The sequence below is a fragment of the Agelaius tricolor genome, unplaced genomic scaffold (genome assembly GCF_023055355.1).
Source record: "Agelaius tricolor isolate 1412-34295 unplaced genomic scaffold, bAgeTri1.0.p SCAF_6, whole genome shotgun sequence".
Classification (NCBI taxonomy): domain Eukaryota; kingdom Metazoa; phylum Chordata; class Aves; order Passeriformes; family Icteridae; genus Agelaius; species Agelaius tricolor.
In genome coordinates, this window is record NW_027269266.1 from 39,874,644 (window position 1) to 39,901,722 (window position 27,079).

The 27,079-nt window shown below is 43.2% G+C and overlaps 1 protein-coding gene across 2 annotated transcripts; it reads left to right on the top strand.

Annotated features, from left to right (window-relative positions):
• Positions 1-328: 328 nt before the first annotated feature.
• Positions 329-27,079, top strand: CMTM7 (CKLF like MARVEL transmembrane domain containing 7). Of its 2 annotated transcripts, XM_071429431.1 has the most exons (5): positions 329-545; positions 19,424-19,597; positions 22,382-22,480; positions 23,561-23,642; positions 24,000-27,079. In XM_071429431.1, the coding sequence occupies exons 1-5, from the start codon at positions 384-386 to the stop codon at positions 24,011-24,013; spliced, it is 531 nt and encodes a 176-aa protein (XP_071285532.1). In that variant the 5' UTR covers positions 329-383; the 3' UTR covers positions 24,014-27,079. The 2 variants fall into 2 exon arrangements, with proteins under 2 accessions (XP_071285532.1, XP_071285531.1); XM_071429430.1 differs by lacking the exons at positions 23,561-23,642; positions 24,000-27,079 and having other exon boundaries at positions 22,382-23,296.

The window sequence follows — 27,079 nt, forward strand, 5'->3', positions numbered from 1 at the left end:
TGTCCCCTCCGAGCTGCTCGGTGCGGAGCTCCCTCCGGCCTGTTTCCATGGGTCCCGCTCCCTCCGGCCTGTTTCCATGGGTCCCGGGCGGGCTGCACGGCGCGGGGGCAGCCTCCCTGCGCGGCTCCCGCTCCCGGCTGTCCCGGTCCCCGCTGTCCCGCCTGGGTGCGGCGGCGTCTCCCCGGAGGCCGGGAAACCCCCGCGGCTCCCCTCGGCCTCCCCCGCCCCGCGGCCCGAGCGGGCGGGGAAGCGCCGCGCTCCGCCCGGCCCCGCCAGCCCCGGGGCGCCACCGCCCGCCCCGCCCCGCCCCGTCCCATCCCATCCCGTCCCGTCCCGTCCCGTCCCGATCCCCGTGCCGGGCCGAGGGGAGCGCGGTCGCAGCCATGTCGCACGGGGCTCGAGTGATCCGCACCGGGGTCAGCAGCGCGGGGCCCGCCGCCCCGCCGCCCGTCACCGTCGCCTCCTCCTCGGCGGGCTCGGACGCGGAGCTCATGGACGGCGGCTATTTCCGCTCCTGCGCCGGCATGCTGAAGGTGGCCCAGATGGTAAGGGGCGAGCGGGGCGGGGGCCGCTGCCGGGGCTCCTCGGGGCCCTCGCAGCCCGCGGGAATCGCGCCCATCCCGGCCGGACGGCTCCTGTGGCGGCGCGGCCGGAGAGCCCGACGGGCTCCGCGCGGGTTTGGCCCCTCAGCCCTCGCAGCTGCCAGCAGGACCAAAAACCCACGTTCCTCTGGCAGAGCGTCTGTCGGAAGCTGCCTTTGCCTCCTCCTAAGGCAGCAATGGTCCCTTCTGAGCAGACGGACGTGTGCCAGCCCAAAGTGGCAGTGTTAACTTTTTGCCTTTAGCAGCGGTAGCACCGTGATGCGATGGCACATCGTGCAGTGCAGCACCTCATTCCGCGCTCATCCCGTAGTGTGGGTAAGCTTTTAGGAGATAGCAGGGCCAAGTGGCGGTGCCCACAGCGATCTGGTAGAGGTGGGCACCACAGCTGAGGGTGCTGGCTCCGTGCCCTGACTGCCAGAGACCTCCAGCAGTGACCCAGTGACACGGGGAGGGATGTGGGAGATATATGGCTGAAATTCAAAAGCAGTCGATGGTGGAACGCTGCCAGGTTTTGAGCTGATGCCTTAAGTCAGTGCATGAAATTCAGCTCCATGCAGATGTGGAGAAGATTAACAGATGGATAAGCTCTTTCTCATTTTTATGGGCCATAATTATCTGTGGGGTGATTTGTCAGCTTAATTACGGTAGTGGCAGTGATAATGCTCAGGAAAGACCATGAAAGATATCGTGTACAGATACCTCCACATGTACATTTTCATCCTGCAAGAAGTTGTGCCTTGATAGAGTTTTATCCTGGAGTTGTTGCCTTCATCTTTTGTAAGCTCGCAATGCCTTCTTTCACCATGCCTGTATTTGTGCAGTCATTTTTAAAAGTTATGTAGATTATTAGATTTCTAAACTGACGTTCGAAGTTAGGATTCATTATGTTCTAAGTTATTGAGTAGTAACATCAAATCCTCAGGTTTCTTTTTAAAAGCTTCCTGGTTTCTTCCAGTTTGTTATTATCTGTCAGCTGCCCTTAGAAATAACCATCGGTAGCAGGAGATGAAGTTGACCATGACTGTTCATGACTGCCTCTACCTGCTGAGCATCTGCCCTGCACTCGTGAGACCTCAGAGCTGTCCCTCACTATGAATTCTGTGCTGTAGGAACACAAAGAGTTGTCTGCTGCCTTCTTCTGTCCTGGGTTCTTCCCAAACCACTGAGTGGATCTGGGGAGTCTTTGCAGGAGACAAGTAAGCATGTGTCTACATTGCAGCTGAACCTGTAGCCCTAAAGCAGTAGACTTGTGCTCTGCTGATATGATGAAAGTCTATTTGCTTTCACCACTGTGGAAAGAACAGTTCCTTTTATGGACTAGAGATAACTCATCCTCTCTGCCCTCCATGCTGCTCTGGTGTGTCTCCAGCTCTGAGGTGTGACTCCTAAAGCTGCCACAGCATGGGTATTGGTGCTGTAATGTCAGTTTCTGGTGTGCGTATTAAGTGCGTGCATTCTTTACATGCTTTACATATTTTCATGTGCTGGATGTAAATCAATCTAATTTTATGTAATGCTACACATACTTTGCGTAAAGTCATATTTTATCAATGCCGTTCAATCTAAAATTCATCCAAATTTAAGCAAGTGTCCTAAAGTGGTGACTTTAACAGAAGTTAAAATAATCTAAATTATTTCTCCTTTCAGTTTCACTCTTTCAGCTTCACCTTCTTATATTTTTGTGCTTTTCATCTTGCCTGTAAACATCAGTAGGAGTTACCTCAGGTATTCAAGGAACTTTGGGCAAATGAACCTCTTGCAATATCACATATCACAGTAGCGCCTTCTCAAATAACTCCATAAGAAAACCAAATGTTTGTGCTGTAGCCTGTAGAAATAACCATGATACATTAGTTCTAGATATACTCCTGCATCCAATTAGGGAGAGCTAAATATTTTTACAATTCTCTTTTATCTCTTCTCAGACAGTATTTATACCCACAGCTCCATTTGTATGAGCATTCAGTTCTCCTAGTACAAAATGTTGGCAGTAACTTCTTCTGGTAAAGATTTCTTTGTGCTAAATCTGTAGACATTCCTGCACTAGTGTAGGTGTAGTCTTACTGAGAAGCAGAACCCTTATGCTGGCAAAGGGGAAAGGTAAGGTCATTTGGTCATCATATCACATTAAATTGTGCGCTGGGCCTCTGAGTGGTTGTGGTTGTGAAGAGGAAATGTTACAAGTTTTGTTTTCTCTTTCTTCTTTGTCCCCTTTACCAAGAAGTAGAGGATGTTATAGAGAGCAGGAAAGAAACATTTCATCATTTACTGTAATGTTGAGAGCTGTTTGCTGTACTTGCAAGATAAAAAACCCCAATGATTAGATGTTTATGTGAGTGACATTAATCTAATATATGACAACAACATGCTATGGAAATGATTGGAAGAAAATAGAAGATAATGTTACAGCTGTTCTGCTGTAAGGACATAAGGACTAAAACTCAGGATTATTGAAGAGATTGTGCAGCCTGAATTGTTGCTAATTTTGAGTGTTGAAATTCTGGGTGCTGTGGTGTCTAGCATAGAATGAAATTAAGAAGAAAAAAAGTGTTTCTTCTGTAAGCCTATGCAAGTTCCTTTACTTTTTTTGCTAGAGAATTTCTTTAACCTTGCAGAATTATTATAGCTTTAAAAGACACTGTATTTTATGCATTGACTTCATGGCCTAGGGAATAGTCTATAAATATGTTGAAAATAAAATGGAGGAGAAAACATAGTTATGCAGACTTGTGTATTTTATGTGGCAGTAAGACTATTTGAAAGCTGCTTTTCCATATGTGACTGTCACTAACCTTAGTTGGGGCTCTTTTCAAAATCCAGTCTGAACTGACATTCTGATTTTAACAGAAAATTGCAAAGTATTTCAACATCTAACTTGCTCCAGCTTGTTTAACTTGATGTTGTTAATACAGATTTTGCTTTTTATTTCCTTTCATTCTCTTTTTTTTTTTTTGGTATTTGCTGTTGTGCCAAGACCTCTTAGGGATATGTGCAGGATCCCACTGTGGCCACCTTGGTTCTGTAGCAGCAGTGCACTAAGCAAGTGTGTGAGTGGGTGTGCAACAATGTGCACAATACAGTTAGACCAGAGAAACTGACTTGAATGACTCGAATTTTTGCCAGCTTGCCAAAATTGACACAAGTGGCACTCTCCAGCATTCTGCATGAGCTGTGCTGGTTTGGTTGAGGCACATTTGCTTTGTGTTTGTTTCTTTTTCTTGGAAAAGAAATTCACAAAAGCAAGTTCTGCTTGGAATTGAGAGCTACTCAGTCTTTTAACTTGATCTTGAGACTGAAACATCTTTTTGTCCAAGGAGGTGATTGAAGTAAAACATCTAATTCTGTGCTACTGCTAACTTGTTTTATTGTAAGCCTTTGTAGGAACCTCTGTTGCTAGCCTGGCAAGTTCTCAGTAGATGGGTTCTTGGGAGTTTTTTGAGGCATCCTGTGCTATTAGGGTCAGTGGTATGAATGTGCATTTGTATTGTCACCAAGGTGGCTCAAGTGCCAGCGTTGATAGATTGAAACAAGTCTGGTTCCACTGAATTTGTCCTGGAGCCTCATGTGCTTTTTATATTTTTACAGCTGAAGTCTGGAGGATGCCACTGATGCTGTACTGGATGAGGTCCTGCTTCCAGCCCAGCCCATTTTAGACAGGGGAGCCTGTGTAGGTGTCCCCCTCTCTTAGGCACGTGGTAGGAGTGATTGTATCACCTGTGCAAAGTGTCTGCTGCAGAGCTTTGCAGGAGTGTGCCCATACAGGCTGAAGAGAGAAAATTGAAGAGCTGAGAGCTCACGTGTAGGAGAGCCATCATGGCACAGCACATGCTTGTGTAGGCTTTTCAGGCTTCTCAAACTGTTGTTGGACCACTCCTTTTTCCTGAGAGGTGCACAGTGACCCATGGCTGCCTTTGCCTGTCTTTCACCTCCCCTAGGTTGGGCCAAGCTAACTGTGCTCACAGTTCAGACTGAAGGCCATTGTTCCCACAATGACACCACTGTTACTGTTACAGCTCTGTCAGAGTAAGCACAGCCTCAGAACACTGGGTTTTAAGCTAAAAGCAGTGCTGATTCTGTCAGCTCAATATGAGCCATCAGTTTCACAAGACAGAGAACAAGAAAATCAAAATTACCTTCTCAAGGCTGAAGAAAAGATTTCCAAGCAATTGTAATGTGAAAAAAAGGATAAACTCAATAAAAGCTGACTTAACAACATCATTTTAACTTGTTAAAAATGCTAAAGCAATAGCTAAAGCTTTTCTGCAGAGTATCTATTTAATTTCCAAAGTATGCCTTGACAAAAGCAATGACATACTTGACAAGTGAATGGCCAACAAGACAGTCTGTAATTCTGAGCAACTTTGAAGTGTGCTGAAACCTCTCTGGGTTATTTGTATACTAACATAAAGTTGCATAATAGCATTCAAGAGAATATTCATTCATCTAACACTGAAGGCTAGAGAATGCTGGTAGTGAGGTTGCTGTAGCTAAGTTCCATTTCTGAATGTGTTTCCAAATTTACTGGGGAGCCATATTCAGAAGAATTTAAAATATGAAAAGAGAGCAAAATCTGTTAGTGCAAGAAAACAATTCCTGATTAAAATCATTGATGCAAGAAAAAGAAATTCACAAAAGCAAGTGATGCTTGGAATTATTTGAGAGCTACTCAGTCTTTTAACTTGATCTTGAGACTGAAACATCTTTCTCTGCAAGGAGGTGATTGAAGTAAAACATCTAATTCTGTGCAGCAGTGTGTCAGTGACATGATTTTGCCTTTATTCTAATAAAGCTGTTCAGTCAGAAGAGAGGCATTCTGGTGATATGTGGAGGTGCTGAAATTGTAAACCTGTCTGTAAGTTCTGTATAGACTGTGCTTTCTGGGGGATGGTGGAAAATCACCCCAAAAATGTGCAAGATAAACTACTGGCTAAGCAATGGGACACATTTTCGGAGGCCAAGGTCAGAGCTGTTGTAGCTGCTCATTATTTTTGTTGTTCTGCTGGAAACTGCAGTAAAAGGACCTTGCTGGGCATGCTGAACAAAGAGAAAGAAAAAAACCTGTCTGAGTCTTAGATGGCTCCAAAGTAAGCTGGAGCACTGGAGTAAGGAATGTCCAAGCTTAGTAATTAAGCCCAGTAGGACTGGGAGGTCCTGTTATTTCCCCTCTGAGGACACAAAGCTGGCTGCCTCAGCCAGTGGTATTTTTAACATGCTGCTGCTGCTCTGGGTGGCCATTTTTTCTCTCCAGGTGTTTGCGTAAGAGCTGGAAGCAAACACTGTGTTCTCTGCATGTTAACCAAGGAGTGCTTGCTGGGAGGCTGACACACTTTTGTTTGATGATGTGAAATTCCACAAGGAACACCATTTTAAGGAATTTTCCCCTTCTGTCTTGTCTCCATGCAGCTGTTCTCAGCTGCAGTGATGTAGGAGTCCACAGGTTACACAGTACCTGTGGAACTAATGGAGATTTACTTCAGCTCTCTGGTTTTCTTTTTCCATAAGTGTTTTTAGGGAACAGTGCAGCCATAGAGGTTGCTGTGGACAAGAACAAGTGTCTGGCATGGAAGGCAGGAAATACATAAGCTTGAAGTGGTTCCATGTGTTTCAAACCACAAGCTGAGAATGTAGTCCTTTTGCTTATTCTCTTGGGCAGGGGAAGGTTTTGTACCATCTGTTTTAATTTCTATCTGCCTCTTTCAGGGAAAAAAAAAAAAGAAACTTGTAGTTTTTCTGATGTCAAAACTGCTCTAGAAGGCTAAAAAAATCAACTCCAAGGCAATTATAGTCATTACTAAACACTAGGATATCTCTGCTCTGAAAGTGTCAGTGAATGCTTTGTTTTTTACTTACTAAAAGAGGCTTTCTAAAAGCTCAAAGTTGGAGCCATCTTTTATTGCTTATTTGGTGCATCCATTTGGATTTGTTGCAATACATTCATTAGCTATCTCTGTGCGTGTAGAGGTGATTCTTTCTGTAGAGGTGATTGAACAGGGGTCAACAAATAACATTTTCTGAAATAACAAGAAAAGGGAAATGAAGCATAGGAATTTACCACATCACCTGAGATGTGTTTTGTATGCCTGAACGAGCAGAGTGAAATATTGGCAGTGGTTTCTTAGCACATTTGTTTTATGGGAAGTTAAATTTTAAGGTGGTGTTTAAAAATCTTAGGTCACACGCTGTCTGCGGATAATAAGATGTGGTGAAAAATGTGGATTCTTACTGCTCTGCAAATGCCTTTTAAGATGTGCAAGAGCAATGTGTTCCCTGTCCTCACTTTGTTTGGATTTGGTGTCCCTTTGAACATCCTCCTCTCCTGCCCCAGAGTGACAGACCCCAGTGGATCCCTTGTTTACAAGTTGGGTGTCCCTCTGCTCAGAGCCTGTACACGACACAGAGCACCTTTCCAAGCATCCTTCACTGGGCTCCAGGGCTGCAGGGGCTGGCACAATTTGTTGTGTTGTGTCTCCCTGGGATCCAGCAGAAGCCATCAGTGAGAGAGAGAAGCACACCTGACCCCGAGGCTCTGGTACCTGCTCTGCATTAGTGGGGTGTTGTTCCCCAAAGCCAGACAGTGTTTCCTTCTATGAGTAAGTGTTTCCTCTGCTGTCCTCCCTGGGGAGTCCCTGAGAGGTGCTCACTCAGTCCTGTGGCTGAGCTGTCCCCTCTGTGCTATTGTCATATTGTGTGTGCTGTGGTCTTGTCCTCCTATTTTGTGGTCATATGTAAAGTATGCAGCAGCCAGAAATTGCTATTTTCTGTACACAGAGCTCAGACTCTGAAGTTGCTGTGATTTCCCTTCACCCACCTGTAAGCTTCCTCTCCTTTGTGTAACTGAGATTCCTGAAGGGGTCATCGTGGCTGAAACAACTCCCTGGCCTGTGATGATGGTCATCTGATGAATGTAATGGCAAGGACAGATGTGCCTGACCGGTAAAGGCTAGCTGTCAGCAGCTTTCAAAGCCAAAACAAACCTGGCTGCTGTTCCTGAAACAATAGCAGCAGCTGCAATGCTTAGGGCTTCCTCTTCTGCTCACAGCTTCCCTGAAGGAAAATGGAAGTGTGGTGATGACAAAATTGAGAAGCTACTTTAGGGGGAATTTTCTCATAATATTTTTGGCAGTTTGTGGTTTGTTTCTGTTTTTTAGGGGTACCACTAATGAGTTCAAGACACAAGTGCTGACAGCTGGGCAAAAAGTATGCTATTAACATGAGATGACCATCAGCAGCTGCAGAACTGCAGACTGACTTGGCCTATTTTCCTCGAGTCTGTAATCATGCTCTGCAAGAGCTCTTTTCTTTGTTTGGGAAAAGCACAGTCCCCACTTGCTGCTTCTCACCTGGCTTGTTGAGCCTTTTGGCAATTGCTTGAGTATCCAACTTCCTAGCAGACACAGGAGTGCTGTCCCAGCCTGTTGGAGAGGCCTGTCAGTCTTCAGGCACTCACTGAGAGCTGTCAGCTGCAGCAGTGCCACGGGGGAATCTCATCTCTTCTCATTTTTCCCCCTCTTTCAGTGCCCTTCACTTCTCTGGCACCTTGCTAAGCATGGAGTATTCACACTTAGAAAAGGTTGTTCTGTGGTGTGCAAAGACCCACTCTGATCCAGCCAGGCTGTGATGATGCTAGTTCATCTGGGCATTGTCTTGATGTTTTCTGGAGCTCTCACCTGTGTTTTCCTGATGAAAATCATGATATGCCAGCACAGCTAACAAGGTGGACTGGGTGATGTAAATGAGTCCTCCTCTTATTCAAGGAGACCCCACTCAAGGCTACGGTTTCCATGGCTTAGCAAAGCCCTTGCTGGAGATGATAGATAACAACTTTTTAACTGCTGTCTGTGCTGTCTGTGACTGCCAGATGTCAGTGTGGTGATCTCTGAGGCAGGGAGAGATATGGCAGGTGTCAACTGAAGATCTGAATCAGTCAAGCACTAAATGCCTCACTCAGACAGTGAGAAGGGGCTGTGTTGTGAGCAGCATCTCTAAGGGGGAGTGATGAGCAGATTGCTCACAGAGGGTTGGCAGGCAGAGGCATGAGGCATCACTGAGCCCTTCACATGGTATCCCTTGATCTCAGCAACAACTTCCAGCAAGATGAGATTGCTGTTTGTTTTTTCATGCATCTAATTTGATAGCTTTAAATAGAATGATCGTTGCCCTGGGGTACTGGTTTTTGTGTTGTATGTTCCTATCTTAGTTTTAACTGGCTGTGTGCTGCTAGATACGTGTTGGATGTCCAGAACATGGTGGAAACTTTGCTGCCTGTAAATATGCACAATGTACCCTGGGCTTCTAGCAGCCAGGCTTGGTTGGCCAGCCAACGTGGGCTCCTTCTCTGTAGGTGGTATTGCCATGCACAGTTGGTGGATCCATTTTTAGGCAGCCATGGAATTGATCTACAAGAGCTCTATAGCTCACAAGTATGGATTAAGCTCTTTCTAGATTGTGTATCACTGGCAATATGGGACTTCACTTTGGGGATTTTTAATGGGCAAGCAGTACAAACAAGACAAACAATCTATCTGAGAATGGTTCAGAGTGATGGTCTCAGAGGTGTCTGGTTCCTGCAAGCAGTTTATCTTCCCAATCAGCTAGAAGAAGTATGGCAGGTGAGGTGGGCAGCCTCCTGCAGTCCTTCTCCACTTATACCAACCTACTCACACTGTGGACTGTCTTCTCCCGTCCTTCTGTCTGACTTTCAGCTTTACCAGATGGACAGAACGGCTGACGTGGCTCTCTAGGAGGATCTAGATGTTGGAAGTGCTTGACTTGTAGAAGACAGAAGTATCAATCACAGCTTGCTGTGCAATTCTTGAATCTGGAGAGATTTGGTTATACTAATTACCTTCATTTTCGGCTGCTATCACCAGATACTCCAGTTTCTCCTAGGGGAGTCTGGAGATTCAAGTCTCTTACAATGCTTTTTACTTCCTGTAGTCTTTTGAGATGATTTAGAGATTCTCCCTACTATGCAAGATAGATGATCTTCTACAATGGGGTGAGCTACAGCAGGAGCCACGTGCATATATGGGTTTTTGCAGCAATAAGGTAGTGTTCTGTTGCCTGCACAAAGAATTAATTCCTTATTAATAAATAAACAAGCTACAAAGTGCAGGGTTCTCCTGGCTTTGTCCACAGTAATATTTCCAGTTGTTGCAGGTGGTGCTTCTTTGAAAGTTAGAGGGAAAGCAGCTGTGTTTTGCAGAGCTGGAACCTTGCTAGGGCATTTGCTGTATTAAAATTTCTCTTCCTATCCTTTGCAGACATGCTAGCAGTCAGTTGTGCCATTAATAGGGTTTTGCAGTGGATTTTACGTGTTTGGGGAATTGTTTGTAACTTGCATTATGCCACTTGTGCAATGTTACTCGGTTGCTGCAATACTTAGAGGTCATGTGTGCAGCTTTTACATAGATTGGAAAAACTTACCGATAGTGCTTTCACAGTTGGAATGTTTTAAATTTAAGTAGATTTTTAAACAAATTGGAGAGAAGAAGAAATAAAATTATGAGGCTGTTGTGGGTAACAAGCTTTTCTTTTTTTCACTAATTCACTGTCTGATGGGAATATAGCATATTCTTTGCCATGTAACCATGAAGTCCTTAGCTTTCAGTAAATGACATGCAGGATAGTGTGGTGCCTTTCAGTGTATGCAGGCAGCTGTGGGATTGAGGCAGGGAGCTAGTTCAGCTGGCAGGGGTGGGATTGAAGTCCTGCATGCCCTGTGATCAGTGGCAGACAGGACTTAATTGCAGCTAGTCATTACAAAGAATTGCCTTTTTAATGATCATGGCTAACACCCAGCATCAAGGGCTCTTTAATAATGTCCTTCATATGCTGGCTCTGGGATTACCCCACATCCTTTTCAACCACTGAGGCCTGGGCCTGAGCAGATAGATAACTTCATATTAATAGATATAGAACACCACTCACTTGTACTTCAGATTGTCCTCTTATCTTGTTGTAGAGGGTCTGAATAAGATTATTTTGCCTTTTCTCACCCTCCCACCATTTTTATCTTCAATAAATAGCCTGTGGATGGTGGTGCACAAGAGAAGTGACTTATCAGAGGCCAGGCAGCCTCCTTATTTTAGCAAAGCAGCCAGACAAGAAGGAAATCTGCCCAGACGCAGGGGCTGAGAGATGATTGTGCAACCAAAGACTGACTGCTTCACAGAACCATGCACTTGCAGGCAGCTGATTTCATCTGCCATTAATGAAGTTTCAAATGGACTGTGCCTTTTATCTTCTTTTTCTAGTGGGGGTTTACAGCTCACATTTCCAACACTGCCCTGGAAGAAGGAAATCTTGTTTACAGCAGCAGTCAACAATTGCTGCTTAGATTAGCTGGACCAGTCTTGCCTGAGCTGCAGTCATAACCTTGATCTGTGCTTTGCTCATCTTTCTGATTTGGGAAGCTGTTAAAAAATTATTTTACTCCATCCAGAAGTATGAACTTAATAATATGTGGGTGTTGCTGCAGTGTGTTGAGGTGTAACATTTGGAAATGTCCAGCTGTAATCAGTGACATTTCTCCAGGGCACAGTTATCCTGATTGGCTCTTGTAGGGATGGAAAATTCCAGTTACTATCTTGGCTGGTGTCACAAGCTGGAAACTTTGACTTTTTTTCATTCAAATACAAAAAGCATTTAGCTCTTATATTTAAAAAAAAAAATACTGTGATGAAACTGCATGAGTCAGTGCTGTCCCTTGCTCTAAATTTGCAGACATAGTTTCTGTACAATTGCTTGCATTAAAACTTGGGTAAGTTTTAAGATAGTGGAAATCAAACAGGTTTTATCAATTTTATGAATAGTTCTCAGGGTCCTCCTCTTTTCAGATTCAGGCGGAGGGACATTAAAGCAGTACAAAGGTTCATCGATCCTCCATCAAGTACAATGGATGAAAAAGAAAAGCACTTTCAGGTATTACCAAAGGAAACTGGCGAGCCAGAGCTGCTGCCTGCAGTGTTTGTGCAGGTGTAGCACTATGCTGAATCCTGTCCCCTGACATTTTTCCCTTGAACAGTGCTAATTTTTGGTTAGCTAATTTCAGTACATGCCCTGATGCAAGAGAGTAGGCAAGATCGTTAGGAAATAGTAAAAGAGGGAATCGGGGTGCATTGTCATGTAGAGAGGGAGATTTGGATAGGAAAGAATGAGAGATATAAAAGGAGAAGAAATATGGAGTGTAAAGGAGGGAAAGAAGAGGAAAGGGGAATACGGAGCAGAAAAAAATAAAGAAAGGGAACACCAGAGACAAAAAGTTGTCTCTTCTTTTGGGAGGACATGGTAGAGGGGAAAAGTCAAGGAAAAAAATACTCTGAGAAACATGAGGATGTGGTTATACATTGCATGGCAAAATAATTAAATGAAAAGATAACGCAGAGCTGGGTGCATCATACATGAGAATGTGTATGTCCTGGTATTATGTTAAAACTTTGAGATAAGAGTTATAATGTTCCTCTGTAACGGGGCACCTTGAGGCAATTTTGCTTCATATTAGTGTTATCTTTCCTCCTGCAGTTAGGTTGGCATTTCACATCTTATTTCTATATAGAGAAAGAAAATTATTATCCAGAGTTTAAAGTTACATGGTCAGATAGCAGTTTCAGCCTGGCAATTCAGTACATTGTCTTGGGATTTGTGAAAACCATAGTCAGTGTCTTTCTGCAATGAAGTTTTTTAATATTGTTCTTTGTGCTACCACAGCAGCTAGATATCCAGATAAGGGGTAGACCACATGCAGTGACCCAGCCAGCAGCCAAACACCCAGCCAGCCTCTCACTCACTGCCCTCCCCTGCAGGATGGGGAGAAAATAGAAGGAAAGACCCATGGATCCAGATAATGGCAGTTTTATTAGGAAAGCAAAAGCTGCACACACAGCAAAGCTGTAAATTCTTCCATTACTCTGTTCAAGGCCAGGCTGGATAGGTGGTCTAGCTGAAGGAGCCTCTGTCCATGGCAGGAGGCTGGGCATAGATGGTCTTTAAGGTCCCTTCCAGCCCAAAATATCCTGTGAGTATATGATTCTAAACATACTGGTTGCTTGGGAAGAGAAATGCTATAACCCAAAATATTCCCCCTGAAAACTGCTTGCTTGTCTTGAGCTGTTACCACTGAACACAACATCATATGGGCTGGAAAATCCCATTGCTCAGCTGGAGCCAGCTGGCATTGCCAGTGTGTTTCCCACTTGTGAGCATGCTTTGGGATGAGGGGAGGGAGAGGAGAGTCAGGAAGCCTTGCTGCTTGCTGTGTGAGCCCAGTTCAGCAGGAAGCACTGATAGGTTATCAGCAGAACCACCTTTCTGTGGTTTTAACCACAAAAAGGGCAGCCCCTGTGAGCCGCTGTGAAGGCAGCTTGTGACACACCCACAGCAGGGCATCACCACTGTGCAGGGGCTTGCACAGCTTGCACACTGGGAAAGGGCAGCCTGTGCTCCACTGGCAGAGTGGTGAAAGAGCTGCTGCACAGGGGTGACTGAGAATGTGCAGCTCTGAACAGTCAGGGAAGGTCAAGAGGATGAGCACTAAAGTAGTCCTAGCATTAAAGATCCAAAACCAGTTTATTTGCAATGTCTTGTGCATGGTGTGCTTTCTGAATCACTGCTCACAGTTGGTTTTAAGTAATAAGTGACAGACAGGAAGTAAATACTGATTTCCATTTTACAGTGAGCTCGTAGTCTCATTTTTGTTTATCTTGTGTGCTGAGCTAGCAACTCAAAGCAGCTCTCAGAAAGTGAACATTTTCCTCCTTTTGCTTGTTGTGTGGCTTCCTCCTTGGATGATTTTCACACCTGCTTGTCTGTTATATCTGTTGATTGGCCATTTGGGTTTTTGGGCTTTTTGGAGAGGGGAGCAGGGAGGAAAAGGATATGGGTATTTTCGTATGGCTTTGGGGGGTTTCGTCTTGTCTGTTTTTATTTCTTTGCTTGTTGGGGTATTTTTAGTGAGCATCTATTTTCATTCACTCTGTAAAGGAAAACAGCCATCTTGTCCTAGACATTTATTAGCAATCCTCAAAATTCTCACCTTTATTTTGTATGTCTGAAGTGTTTTGAAGGTGCAAAACTTCAGAACAATGCATGTGAAGTCTTTCTTAGTCCTAATTTGGTGACTGGAGGAGCTGAAGTAGGGAAATACATGATTTACTGAAGTTCAGACAGAAACAGGGTTACAAAACTGGGGTCAGGATTCAAGAGTCAGTGACTTACAATTTCTCCCTTGTTGTGTCAGTGGAAATGGGCCTCTCATCCTCAGAACATTAGGCTTTCCTTTAAGAGTAGGTTCTTGTCAGTTTTGGAGATCATGTGGGATTTATGTTTGTGCAGGTAGCTGTGTCTGTGGAAAATTTAGTTCTCTCCAAATGTTACAGAGGAATTAGGTATTGGCAATAAAGCCAGAGCTTTTATTTATGACATCCATTATAGCAGGACAGTAGAAAAAGATCATACAAAGCACTTGCACAGATTGATTCCTGGGTTATAAAATTGTTCTGTGGTCAGATAAACTACAATCTTCTACCACATGAGCAGAAAATGCTTTGTGGTACCAGTAGGTACCTGTGGAGCAAAACAAATCCTTTCCTTTGTTACCCTCAGGACACTAGAAGAAAATTGTATGTGTAATCTCTGGACTGGTGAGCATGCGCCCCTGCCTGCCCCTTTCTTGGAGCAGGTGGTTCTCTGTTAAGTTCTTTGAGCTTGCTGGCTTGGCCTGGGCTTTTCCCTCTGTGCTGGTGCACTCCAGCACCGAGTGTTGGTGCAGGAGAGCCCAGCCCATCAGCCCTGAGGGCAGGCAGCTCTTGGGCAGTGGTGTTGTTCCTGGTGGCCTCTGGGACCAGTGACAGGACTGGGAGCCACAGGAGCACCCAGCCAGCAGAGAGGCTGAGGGTTGTGTGGCTGGCTTGCTCTGGGTCTCAGCATCATGCCCAGCCCACTCCCATGTGGACAGGGTGTTTGGAGCCAAGCTTGCTCTGTAGCCTAATTGCAGGACTGCAGCCACCCAAGAATGAGCATGGGGAGTTAGAGGTGGAATTCAAACCATCTAAAATGAGAAGTACAACAGCATCTGGGCCTAATGCCATGGGGCTTTTCTCCAGTATGCATTTGCCTTAGGATAACTGGAAGTTGGATCTTCCTTCTATATATAATTTCTTCTTAATATGAAGGCATGATTCCTCTCCTTTCATTAAGAAGGTTTTGAATTTTCCTGCAGTGGAAAATTAATTTCATCGAAGTCTTGATACACATTTTCTTTGTTTTTTACTGAGTGTAATAATGACCAGTGGGCTCCAGATACTCATTCTTTGTCAGGGACAAGAAGAAACAAGGAGGAAACCAGCTGATTTTTAAAATGAAGCAGCATTTCCAGGGAACACTTCCAGAGGCATTTTATAGCACAGGGGAGGAGAATGTATCCCTCTTGTCCAGTCTTTCCCTATCTTCTTTAGCCTGAGAAATACAAAAGGAAGGTGTGCCATTCTGAACAGATTGAAGTAATATCTATGGGTAGGAAGGAAGATCCAGGGACTTACAGGTTTGTCATCTTCCCCTCAGTCCCTTGGGAGATGATGAAGAAAATCCTCTTAGAAAGCATTTCCAAACACATGAAGGACAAGGTGATCAGGAGTAGTCAACATGGATTTACGAAGGGAAAATGATGCTTGACCAGCCTTGCTGCTTTTTGTAATGAGGTGACTAGCTTGGTGGACAGGGGATGGATGTGGTTTACCTTGATCTTGGTAAGGTTCTGTTCTCCCATAACATCCTCACAGACAAGCTGACAAACTGGGTATGGATGAAATAAGTGGGCAGTGAGATGGATTTAAAATTGAACAACTCAGCCCAGAGGATTGTTATCAGTGGTACAAGGTCCAGTTGGAGGCCACTCACTAGTGGTGTACCTCAGGGATCCATACTGGGACTGGCACTGTTCCACATCTTCATTAATGACCTGGATGATGATGCAGAGTGCACTCCTGAGAAGTTTGTAGGAGATGAAAAACCTGGGAGGAGTGGCTGATGAGCCAGGGGGTTGTGCTGCCATAGAGAGAGAGATCTTGGCAGTCTGGAGAGAAAGAGGAGTCTCATCAAGTTCCACACAGAGAAATGCCAAATCCTGTATCTGGAGATGTTTGAGGGTACGCCCCTGCACCAGTACAGGCTGGAGGTTGGAAAGCAGTTCTCCAGAGAAGACCTTGGGATCTTGGGGGACAACATGATGACCATGAGCCAACTATGTGCTTTTGTGGTGACGGTGGCCAACAGCTTCCTGGGCTGCTTTAGGAAGAGGACCACATCAGGAAAGAAAGAATTGTGTTTCATTTTTTGGGTTGATCTGAGTTAATTTCCAGTCAGGATGGGGTTTAGCTTGGGAAGGTATGCCAGTACCATTCAAGAGGCAGATTGTGAGGATGTGGTTACCTCATCTTCAGCTCCAAGTAGGGAAGAGAATGCAGGTTCTGTAAAAGTCTTGCAGGCTCTGTTATGTCTTTTCTGTCTGCTAAGTGCTGACTGCCTTTAGCTCACATTGCCTTGACTGCAAGATAGTTCCTGATCTATACCAGTGTCCCTAAAAGTGCTTCACGACTCATTTCAAATATCTCGTCCAAAGGAGAGTCAAGAAGTGGGTTCATTTAAGCTGATTGACTTCTATGAAACAGAGTAAATGTGAAACTTTATTTAAATGTAGAAATGCCTCCTTGGGGTTGATTAATGCATATGGTCTTTATTTTGTTCTCAGAAACCAGAAAGCACTTAAATAATAGTACCCTGCAATGTGTCCCTCATCCATTTTGTAATGCAGGTCTGGAGCCCAGGTGTATATTGTGGAGCACACCAAAATCTTCTCATGAGACTGCCCATCACTTGACCTGTACTTGTGCTCACACTGGCTTGCTGGCTCTGGGTTATTACATCTGTGTTGCTGTCATGACCTGTGAAGTGCTATATTGAAATGGAAACAGTAGTGCCCTGGGTTTGTTTTTGTTTTTGGTTTTGGTTTTTTGTGCCTCCAGTTTTTATTTTCAGGGTGTATAAACCTGCTCCCCTGAGCACAGATGCATAAAGAACACTCATAACGTTTGATCGGTGCTTTGCCATTCCTTTCTCTCGCTCTCTGTGCCACCGACCGACTTCTGAGATAGATGTTCAGCTGTATCCCAGACAGTTACATATTTATCACTTTATCACTCAGTTCTCTGGAAACCAGAATCCCAGGGGGAAAAAAGGTACAGTCATCACCTGGTATATCATGATAAACCAGTGTCTGGTGAAGGAACTTCAATATTTGTCAGTTTCAAGGAACCAGTGACATTGTGTGGCTCTCTTGTATTTGTTAGCATTCTTTTTTCAACAGGTGAGTTTTAAACTCTGTATCTGCAGGCAATACAGTGTGGCAGATGGGGTAGAGCTTTTTATGAAGTTGTGGAGAGCTCCCCTTTGCACTTGTCCTGTGAAACAGAATCACATGCCTATGAGCCAAGGACACTCTTAAGAAATCTCATGTTGCAAGATTTATGCTAAGAAAGTAAATCTTTGAAAGAAATATCTCTTGCAATGCAGTGGTTTCTTCCTGTCTGTGTGCTGAGGCACATCTAAATTCAAAGAAGGGAGAATCTTTACTAATTGGGTTTGGAGTTGTTTCAGTCATGAAGAACTGTTGAAATGGAAAGCATGTTTGTTCAAATCCACGGTTCTACCCGGTCAGGGGTTGAGCAGATTCTTCATTGGTACCATGTATCTTCTTATTTCTGAGGATTGTGACACCTCAGATATACTTTCTGTCCTTGAATGACTCACATTCTTCTTTATGCTTCTCGATTTCTTTATACCTTTTAACTGAAAAGAAAAATGCTGCTATGCTTCCATGAAATTGAAAGAACTGGGTCTAGCTTAAACTAAGGTTTTTTCCCACTACTTTTTATTATTTGAATGGTGGTTGTACTTAAGAGTCCAGTCCTCCTCCTTATCCTTTGTACACTGAAAAAAAACCTGCTAAAGTTAATTGTTCATGCATGAAATGAGCTGGTGGGCAGATTTAATATTTCTGTGAATTAACATTTCCTTCTTGATTTTTACAGTGTAATTGAAATGGGGAACTGATTATTGTGAAGACAAATAAGGAAAACTACTTCTAGCCTTTGGTGGTTGGAGAATGTTGTCCTCATCCCACTTTTATCCAAGAGCAAGGCTCGGTGCTTGCTGTGACTTGTTGTTGAGTCTTCCTATAGAATAAAATTTCATTAAATTTAGTTTTAAATTATGGAAATAATAGCTGTGTCTTGCATCACTTAGAGTGTGCTCCTAGCTTATAGGGTAAATTATCTCCTTCTGATTGTTCAGGTCAAGTTATTTTTATTATTATTTAAGTTATTATTATTCAGTGGCTAAGTCAGATGACTCTGCTTAACTGACATTAAGATTCAGAGAGCAGGGCTCACTTACAGGGCTAATATCACCTCCTTGGACTGCCACAGTAAAAATAATGGAGCTGTTCTGACAACAGTTCTGACAACAGTTTAGCCACTTGTGTGGGAAGAAATATGGAGCACTGAATTTTTTTCTGTGGAGCCACTGTTTTGAGGTGGGTCACTGTCAAGACATTGATGTGGCTCTTTGGATGGAGGTTGGTGAAGGTGGCAGGTCCTTGTGAAGTTTGTACATACAGACCTTTTGGTTGCCCTTGTACATGTGTATATTTAGCCTGTCCACTCAGAAATGAGCAGGTGAAACCTGGCTAACACTTAGGGAGAATCTAAGCTATGTCGCTTGGGTGTTGGGGTTGGGTTTTTTCTCTTTTAATCTTAAGGAAATTATTCTGATAATGAATGCAGTTGGTTGGGAGTTTGGAAGATGAGTGTGCAGGAAAGGATGGTGCAGTCTTGAAGTGCTGGCTTCCTCAGATAGTTTTTTAATGTCCAGGAGAAACACTTAAAATGTGAATAATTACAGCTTCTGGCTGACTTTGGATGAACTAAAAATTACAGTGGCTGAAAGCATTCATTGACTGAGTCTGTAATAAAAAAATATTTTAATATATTCTTGGTAGATTTATTTTGATCACCCAGGTTATCCAGGCTGCTGGAAGCAGCAAGATTAGTAAAATAAACAAATAGCTTTAGATTAAAGAAAAAAAGGAAATAGCTTTTGTCCTTAGCAAGCACACAGCTGAAAGAAGTTGTACAATAATGCTTTATAGTTTTATGTGGCAGTGTTAACTTATAAAAGTTTGGGGCTGAGGTGAATTAAATCAGTTCCTCCAAATGTTTATATTATTTACTCTGATACTGCCTTACAGTCCACTAATACTTCTGCTCTATAGGTGGCAGAAAAGGAAAAGTAAAACTGTTAGCTCAGGTCCCCCAATTGTGCGTGTGAGAAATGTCACTAAATGAAAGTGAAAGACGTGTGTTCATGGACACCTCAATTTTCACAGCTTTCAGTGGACTTCTGAAGGTCTCTGGGGTTCAGATGCTTCAGTCACTGGTGCAGCTCCAGGCATCCAGTTCCATTTCTCTATTTGACACCCCTTCTGTTGTACATAGAGTCATCTTCAAGTTGAGATCTTCAGGCTGAAACTGCTGCTTTCCTTCTGGCCATTGCCCCTTTCACCAGGGGGTTGCTTCAGCTCATTTATCAGCTAATTATAAAACCTTATTATCATGCTTGTTACTTTGTCCTCCATTTTGTTGGGATCACCCCATTTACATTAGATATTTGTCTTTTGTTTCTAAGTGTCATTTTGTTGTGCTTAAAATCATCTCCACAACCCTCCGAGCACCAAAGTGAACACCTTGAATGTGCCTTTTGTCTTCCAGATCACGCTGCTGATTGGATTCATCAGTGTAAATAATTCTCCATGGACAGATTACAGTGCATACAGCTTCTTTCAGATTGTCACCATGTGCGACCTGGTTATGATTTTGTTCTTCTACATCATGCACATTTTCAGAGTCTATAGGAAGCTGACTTGTGTTAGCTGGCCGCTCGCGGTAAGCCTGGGCTCCTCTCCTCTCCTCTCCTGGGGGTTGCTGGGGCTTTCTCAGTCCATTCCCTTGTGCTGTTTTTCACTCAACTCTCACTCAAGATAGGCTGTCTTTCATTCAGTTCTTTTTTGCCTCCTGTGCAAATCCTTTTGTTGCTTGCATTCAGCTCAGCAGGTTGTGTAACTGTGAGATTTTCAGCTGATTTGGATTTGATTCTGCCCTCCTTTGCACAGACATAAATCTAGATCTACTATATGGAAGGCAATAATTTTATTAAGAGACAATTGAAAGGAAGCGACTGATCATCAAGCCTTCAGCAGGTGGGTCCTAGCTCAGGTCATTTATAGCAGCTCAGGCATTGCTAAAGTACCAAATCATCACCAAGCTTTAGAATTCATGTACTACATCCTGTCCCAAAATAAAGCCTGTGAGTGCTATTTAAATCAAATGTGCCTCTTTTTGGTATGGTTTTAGATAACTTAAACAACAGCAAAAAATAGTAGCCTCAGCCTGATTGCACAGCCTGGCCATTCCTGGGATATCCTGCAGGATGTTCCTGCCTCATTCCCGCATTTCCCATACACATCCATCTCTCACATCCCAGCAGAGAACCCACAGGCAGCACCAAAAATGTGAGACCTGAACTTCCTCAGTAGCTCTGCTCAGGTCAGCTAACAGAAGAGTTCTGCATCCTAGTGTGGGATGATGGATTTTAACAACCTCTTAGAACATGCCTCCCTTGCAATATATTAGTTCCACTGAAGAAGGGCCAAAGGAGTGGGGAAAGCCAACTGGAGAGATAGAGAGGAATTTTTAAACCCAAGAAGTAGTTGGGTGGTGGTTAATGGAAACTATGTAAGCAATTTACAGATCTAAGATAACAGTTTGTCCATCCATCCACTTATAACCAGAGAGAAAAATTTAGTTATCTTTTTTTTTTTAGCTGAAGAATATGGCTAGACTTTTTTTCAAATGTGTGCCACCACTATTTGTTTCTAAAGGTACTTATTTATCTAGATAGAGTACAGATGCAGGGATTGAAATAAAGGAGTGAAGTAAGCTAATAAATGACAGTTTTGCAGAGCAGCATTTAATGTGTGCATTGCTGTAACAGGGCTATTCTATTTTTGCCTTTGCATGGGCTGCTTCTGGGGTTTTTTTTTGTTGTGTGTTTAATTATTCCTCAACGTTCCAGAGTTTAAGGCACTGAAGTTTGTGGCTGCTCAGCTTCAGAAAGCTTTATAGGATGTGATGCTTGAACATTGCTGCTCTGTTACGAAACAAACAACCTCATTTTCAGTCACATTTAAGTATCTTTAGAACAGAAGAGGAAGACTTGAGAGAGTCTGGAAAACTACAGCTAGCATTTGGATGAGTTTCCTGGCAGGATCTTTACATTGCAATCAGGGGTGTGATTTGCAGCCAGTAAAGCTGAAGTGCTTCAAGAGGTTGTTCATTGCTGACACCTTTTAAAGCTTGGAAGTATTTCTCCAGAGGGGCACTCTTCTGGCCCTGCTGGGGGTTGGTTCTCCACCCAGTGTGGCCTTTGATGACTCTGTTGCAGCTTTGCCCATCCCTTGGATTCCTCTAAAGTAGTAGCCTGTGTACACTGCTTTATTTGATGTCTCTAAGGAGGCAGTGGAATGTCCCATTTGCTGCTGCGTCATGGGCTAGTCAGAGAAGCCTCCTTATGCATATAATTTATTCTGGCAAATGCAAGGGTTGAGATTTTGATTACCCGAAACAAACTTACAAATTAGGAGAGTAACTTGTGGTCTCAGAGCCTACTTTACAGGAAAAATCCTCCTCAGCTCTTTTTAACACCTGAGCAGGGTAAAGCTGGTGTGGTAGACTGTTCATCTTCTGGGCTTTCCTTGGAAAATTTCCTTTTGGGATTGTATTCCATCTTCTGGTTTGAGACAGAATCTCTCCTCTCCTTTCCTTTGTATTTGCTTGGCTCATGTTGGTAGTGCAATGCAGATAAAGGAAGCAGATATCCACCTGCCCCACCCTGCTATGCACAAGAAACAACCCATGTTCAGTGTCTAAACACCTGTACTGGTTGTCATAAGCTTTGTGGGGATTCAAAATCTAAATCCACAGCTACACCGTGCTTGTAACAAGGTAAAATTGACTCCTGGGCTGATACTTATCATATCAGAGAAGAATTTAAATATGGTGCCTTGGTCCCCTTTCAGAAAACCCCATGGCATCATGTTTTACTGCAGCTGTTCTTTCTGGGCCTTCCCTCCCTTCCCTATGGTTCCCAGTCTCAGCTGATGTAAGTTTTTTGTAAATGCAGCAGTAGATCCAGTGCTTGCTTCCTAAGACTATCAGAAGTAGGAGCATTTGGTTTCCCACTTATGCCATTTCATATAGGCTAGAGAAAGATGTCCTTAAGGCTCCTTCCTTGCTCCAGCACCATCTCTTTAGGTAAGGTGCATACTTGATGCACTGAAGTAATGTACTGTGCTGAATTAAAAGGATTGCATCCATACCCAGCAAGTAAATCCTATTCCAGAAACATTAGTTGACCCAAACTGTTCTTTTTTGAACAGAAACTGAGGTTTGGTATAAAATCCTCTCACAAGGTGAGTTGCTGGGTTTTGGGTTTTGGTTTTTTGCTTTGTTTTACTTTGTTGTTTTTTTTTCTTTTCCTTTCTGGCTATGTTTTGTCCTCTGGGTTTGAGGGTTTGAGTCACCTCTGCCAACTTACTTTCTTTCTGAGACATATCAAAATGCTTTGCAGATAAGTTTCCTTTCTGATCCATGCTGTGCTTGTCTTTTCAGGAGTTTCTTCATTACTTAATTGGTACAATTCTGCTTCTCATTGGATCGATTGTAGCAGCATCCAAGAGTTACAATATAACTGGACTTGTGGCTGGAGCGGTAAGACTGTGTTTATTAGGCTTGACACTTTTAAAATTGCAATATATATTAAGTAGGCCATTGGAAATCTATCACTTGTACCTCTGTTTTCTTACAGACTTGCCTTAGTTGTGTCTTGGTTAGGTGAACAACCTTCTAGCTCATTTCAGTGAATGTTCTGTAACACAATGCCACAAAAATATTTTGTTGTCAGATGCTGGACTCATCACTAATGTTGGTATTTGTCCTGCCAGAGCATTGAAACCAAAGGCTTTTGCTTTAACTCACAGGAACTAATGTGTTTAGGTGAAGAATTAAGACAATTAACTTTTGACAAAAGACTGTTGTAGCAGCTGGAAATTACCTAAAAGATTTCATTGCACTTTTCAGCTTTCAATGCTTCCTGCTCCTGAACAGAGCCCTGTTCAAGATAATTTCTCCTGAGCCAAAACCCACTGAGGCTCTGAGCTGACTTCTGGCAGGTGCTGTCTGCTTCTCTTGGCTGGAAGGCTGCACAGAGAGAGGCATGACTTCCAAGTGTGGGTGACAGTATTTTCACAGCAGCAGGACCTGAAATACAACTCCTCCAGAATAAAGAATTACTTTCAGAAACTTAGTCCTGACAGTGCAAACAGACTAGGAGACCTACCTGACTTGTTTATTTGGCAGACAGCGGGGAAAGACTTGTTTGAATGGGGCAGTAAAAGAGCAGTAATCAGAGGTGCTAGAAACAGTCTTTTCTTTGTTGCAGAATCCTAGTGAGAAGTTTAGAACCTGACATTCTGTGCTGCTGTCCAGCTTTTTCTCCCTCCTTGTGCACAACTCTCAGTCTATCTTTCAGTTTTGACAAGACATAAGCTGCTATTATACTACAGAAACTTCTAAACTATACTAGTAGTAGTTTCTATACTACAGAAACTACTAAAAAACTTCTGGGTTTTTTAGTCTTTTGTCAGAATGGAGTAAAAAACCCCACTATTTTTTGGGTCTGTTAATCCCATAAAATGTGTAGCTGAATATGCAAAAGTGTCCATACATGCATGGAATATGTGTCATCTAATGCTCCATAAGTATCTGTGGTTGGTTTGTTTTCTCATCCAGACTTTCGGGTTCCTGGCTACAATACTTTGTGTTATAAGCATGTGGTCATCCTACAAGGTTTCGTGCATCACACAGTCAACAAGTAAGTATCGTGCTTAGTAACTGCCTGAATGCTTCCCAAAATGAATATTTATATTTTCTGGCACAGGGCTGTGTCTACCTGGAAGAATCTATTAATGCCGTGGTTGCTGTGACTCAGAATTACTCAAAAAGCAATAATTCCAAATTTTCTGTCATCACAAATGTTGTCACAGCTACTGACAGCTGTTAACAAATAACTACAAGAGCAAAATAACTTGCTTCTAGCTAATAGTGAGCATAGCAGTGCTTTCTTTTCTCCCTTCCCCACCCCTTACCAAAAGGTTTCCAGTGTGTTGCTTAATAAATTGGATGAATTTGTTTGTGGCAACACAAGTGACACTAGTCTTCCTTTTCAAAGGTGCATCTGTGTGACTCCAACACCTGTGCAAGATGTCTGCCTTACAAAACAGGATGCCAAAGAGGAGTGTCCACTACTGACGAGAGAGACATGGGTATTTTGTTACTAGCCTAGACAAGCCGGTAGCTTTGGAAGATCTACTTGAATTCCTATGCCAAACAATGTTGTGAACCAAAGTTTTTTTGCTCCCCCCACCAAAAGGAGTTTATAATGGAGAATCTGCTTGTTTCAGAGAAAGACAACTTCTAACTCTCAAGCTGGGCTGTGGCCGTTTCCAGCTATTTGCAATAAGTGTTATTTAAAACTCATTTGGACAGTCATTTGGTTCTCCTTTCAGAGGGATGGAAAAATTCCTTCTGATTTCCTCCATCTGTTTACACAAGGGAAATCCTGCAAATTCCTACCTGATTCTTAACTTCCAAGGATTATATGTTTAACAAGTGAACAGTTACAAACTAATTTGTGTCTGGATAAGCTGACCCAAGCCTTTGTTACCTCTTTCCATCAGAGCTGTGGACTTTTTCTAACAGCAGCTCAGCCAGCATCAAAAATTAATGAACTGCAACTTGAAAACATCATTGCAAGCACTTCCTCCTAACCCCAAAATACATGATGAAATCAGGGATTTTCTCCATGAATTTTTAGCAAAGATTATTCTTTTAAAATTCCCTTGCCAAATACAGGAAAATATGCACCCAAGAACATACATTTAATATTTTATGGGGTCTTTTTTCTCCTCTTCATAGTAAGACCATTTCTTTATAAAATTTCTGTGCATTTGCTATAAATTATTTGCTTTGTAATCTAACAGTGTTTATGGAAAGCCCATTGTGAATGGAGCAATGTGCTTCTTTCTCTCTCTTACATGTGGTAATGTCACTTCTCTGCCTCAGCTGGAATCTGTGCTCCTGGGGACTCTGCCCAGAGCCTGGACAGACAGAACAGTTCAGTTTTGTCCAACCTGGTATCATAATGAAATTCTATGTAACTTCAGTGCTGAGACAATGCCTTCTTGGCACCTTTGTCTTTCCTTTTGCAATCCATCTCTGGTGAGCTGGGAATACTTTGCAGGAAAAAAGGAAGCATGGGCCTCTCTTCCTCTTTGGTGCTTCTCCTATCATGTCTAGCTGTGAAGTAGAACTCGGTTTATTCTGTCGGGATAACTGCATGATGGTGCAGCAGAAGTTGGGTTTATAGAGTTTACCAGGGACAGTCTGAAGAAAAAAAACATTTTCTGGCCTCCTATTTATTTTTTCTATTTGTCTGAAATTCTGCATCAATAATGCTAAGTAATTTAATGGTTGTCTCAGAAAATTCTTTTTGTGCCTCATGGCAGGTCAACATGTATTGCTATTTGTTGCCACCTTTTTTTTTCCATCCTAATATATGTATCTTTACTTAGAATTTATTTTTAATTCTGACAACAGAAAATTGGCCAGCTGCTAAAATGTCAAAAATTTTGAGTTAGTAAATGCAAATAGATAACTTGAAGAGGTAAGAATCCCCCTCCTCATGGTGCACGGTTTCTGTGATTCTTTTTGCTATTCCTTTTCAAAAGTGTGCTGTTTAGAGCAACACAGAGCAGGAAACAATTCAAAAGGACAAAATTCTGGTTTTAGTGGATGAAGGTACATACATTCACTCCAAGATAAAGTGCTTCAATATTAATACAGAGGATTATTCAAATGAACCATATAACAGGCACATATATTGTCACTAATTTCATGTTGGCTATTATTTTTCTACAATGTTCAACTTCTGCCCCCTACCTTCAGATGATGTGCTTTATGCTTAGCCAGGAATGAGCCATTTTCTTCTTTTTGACAACCAGAATTGAGCATAGCTCAAAGGCTCTCTGGCTAGAGAGAACAAACATTCTTCTCAGCTGGGAATCCATTGTCAGCAGTGTCAGTGATAGCTCAGCCTTCCTTGTGCTGCCAGCACAGGACCAGTCAAGTGGCCTTATGTGACAAGAGACTTCATTCTGGGCACTTTGAGTGAAAGTACCTGCAGAGCAAGGTACTCACACACACACACACATATATGTGTGTGTCTAATTTTTTGCAGCAGGGGTGCTTGATCACCAGTCCTCCTGCCAAGACTGATTTTACAGTTTTTGGAAAGCAGCACTCTGACTTTAATTTGCACTGATATGACAGATGTTTAATGATACAACCTCTCCTGTTCCCCTAGAAGAAAAAGGCTGTGTTATTTCTCCTTCACCTCCTGAGGTATGACCTCAGATTGACAGTAGGAACCTTCCCACATTAAGCTTTAAGCCCACTTGGCAGTGCTGTGGCAAGCAGTGTTGTGCTGCAGACAGGGTGAGTGCAGCTGAGACCTCAGCGCTGCGATGGCACTGGGGAGAAGCACCTGCTAAGGATTGGGGCTGGAGCCTGAGCTTGCTCTGCAGAAAATGCTGTTTCCACTTTCTCCTGGAGCCATGCCCCCTCTCCTGGCACTATACTGGATTTTTTTTTTTGCCTCTCACATCACTCTTGTCAGTTGTCACCATATGGAGAAAAAAAAGTCAAGGGGAATTTCATGCAGTCTAACAACCAAAGAATTTCTGAACTATGATCTGTGATCATCCAAAGAATATGTTTTGCTGTAAGTGCACTTGCTTATACTGGATGAAGAGATGTAAGTTACCAGTTCCCTTTTGGCTTTTGTGCCTACTGATAGGGCTAAAATATTCCTGCAGCTTTGGCTGTTGTGACAGCGCTGGGTCCATAGGCCCACCAGATGCTCCTAATCAGGATGCTCTCAGGCTGGAAGACTGACATCTCTGCTGCCAAAGTTTCCTTGCTTTCCCCAAATCCTCCTTGTGAAGCATGTCTACCAAGAAGAGCACAGATTTTCTGTTATCACCAGCTCCACCGGGGGTTGCTGAATGACAGCTCCGTCTGGCAGGGAATTCAACACCTCTCTGCTGTACCTCTGCCAGCAAAAGTGTTTTAAGTCTCCTTCAGTGTCAACCTGGTTCTCAAAGCTCCATCTGTCTGCAACTTTGTCAAATATGGGATTCCAGCTGTTTTAGAAATAAACTCTGTTAGCTATCTGGGTGATGTGGAGAATCA

What these genes read in the sequence shown, in the direction of transcription:
- CMTM7 (XM_071429430.1), top strand. Translation starts at nt 384, where the DNA reads ATGTCGCACGGGGCTCGAGTGATCCGCACCGGGGTCAGCAGCGCGGGG. An exon ending in TGCTGAAGGTGGCCCAGATG is followed by an intron (nt 546 to 19,423) that starts GTAAGGGGCGAG and finishes TTTGTCTTCCAG; the next exon opens with ATCACGCTGCTGATTGGATT. An exon ending in GTGTTAGCTGGCCGCTCGCG is followed by an intron (nt 19,598 to 22,381) that starts GTAAGCCTGGGC and finishes TTGTCTTTTCAG; the next exon opens with GAGTTTCTTCATTACTTAAT.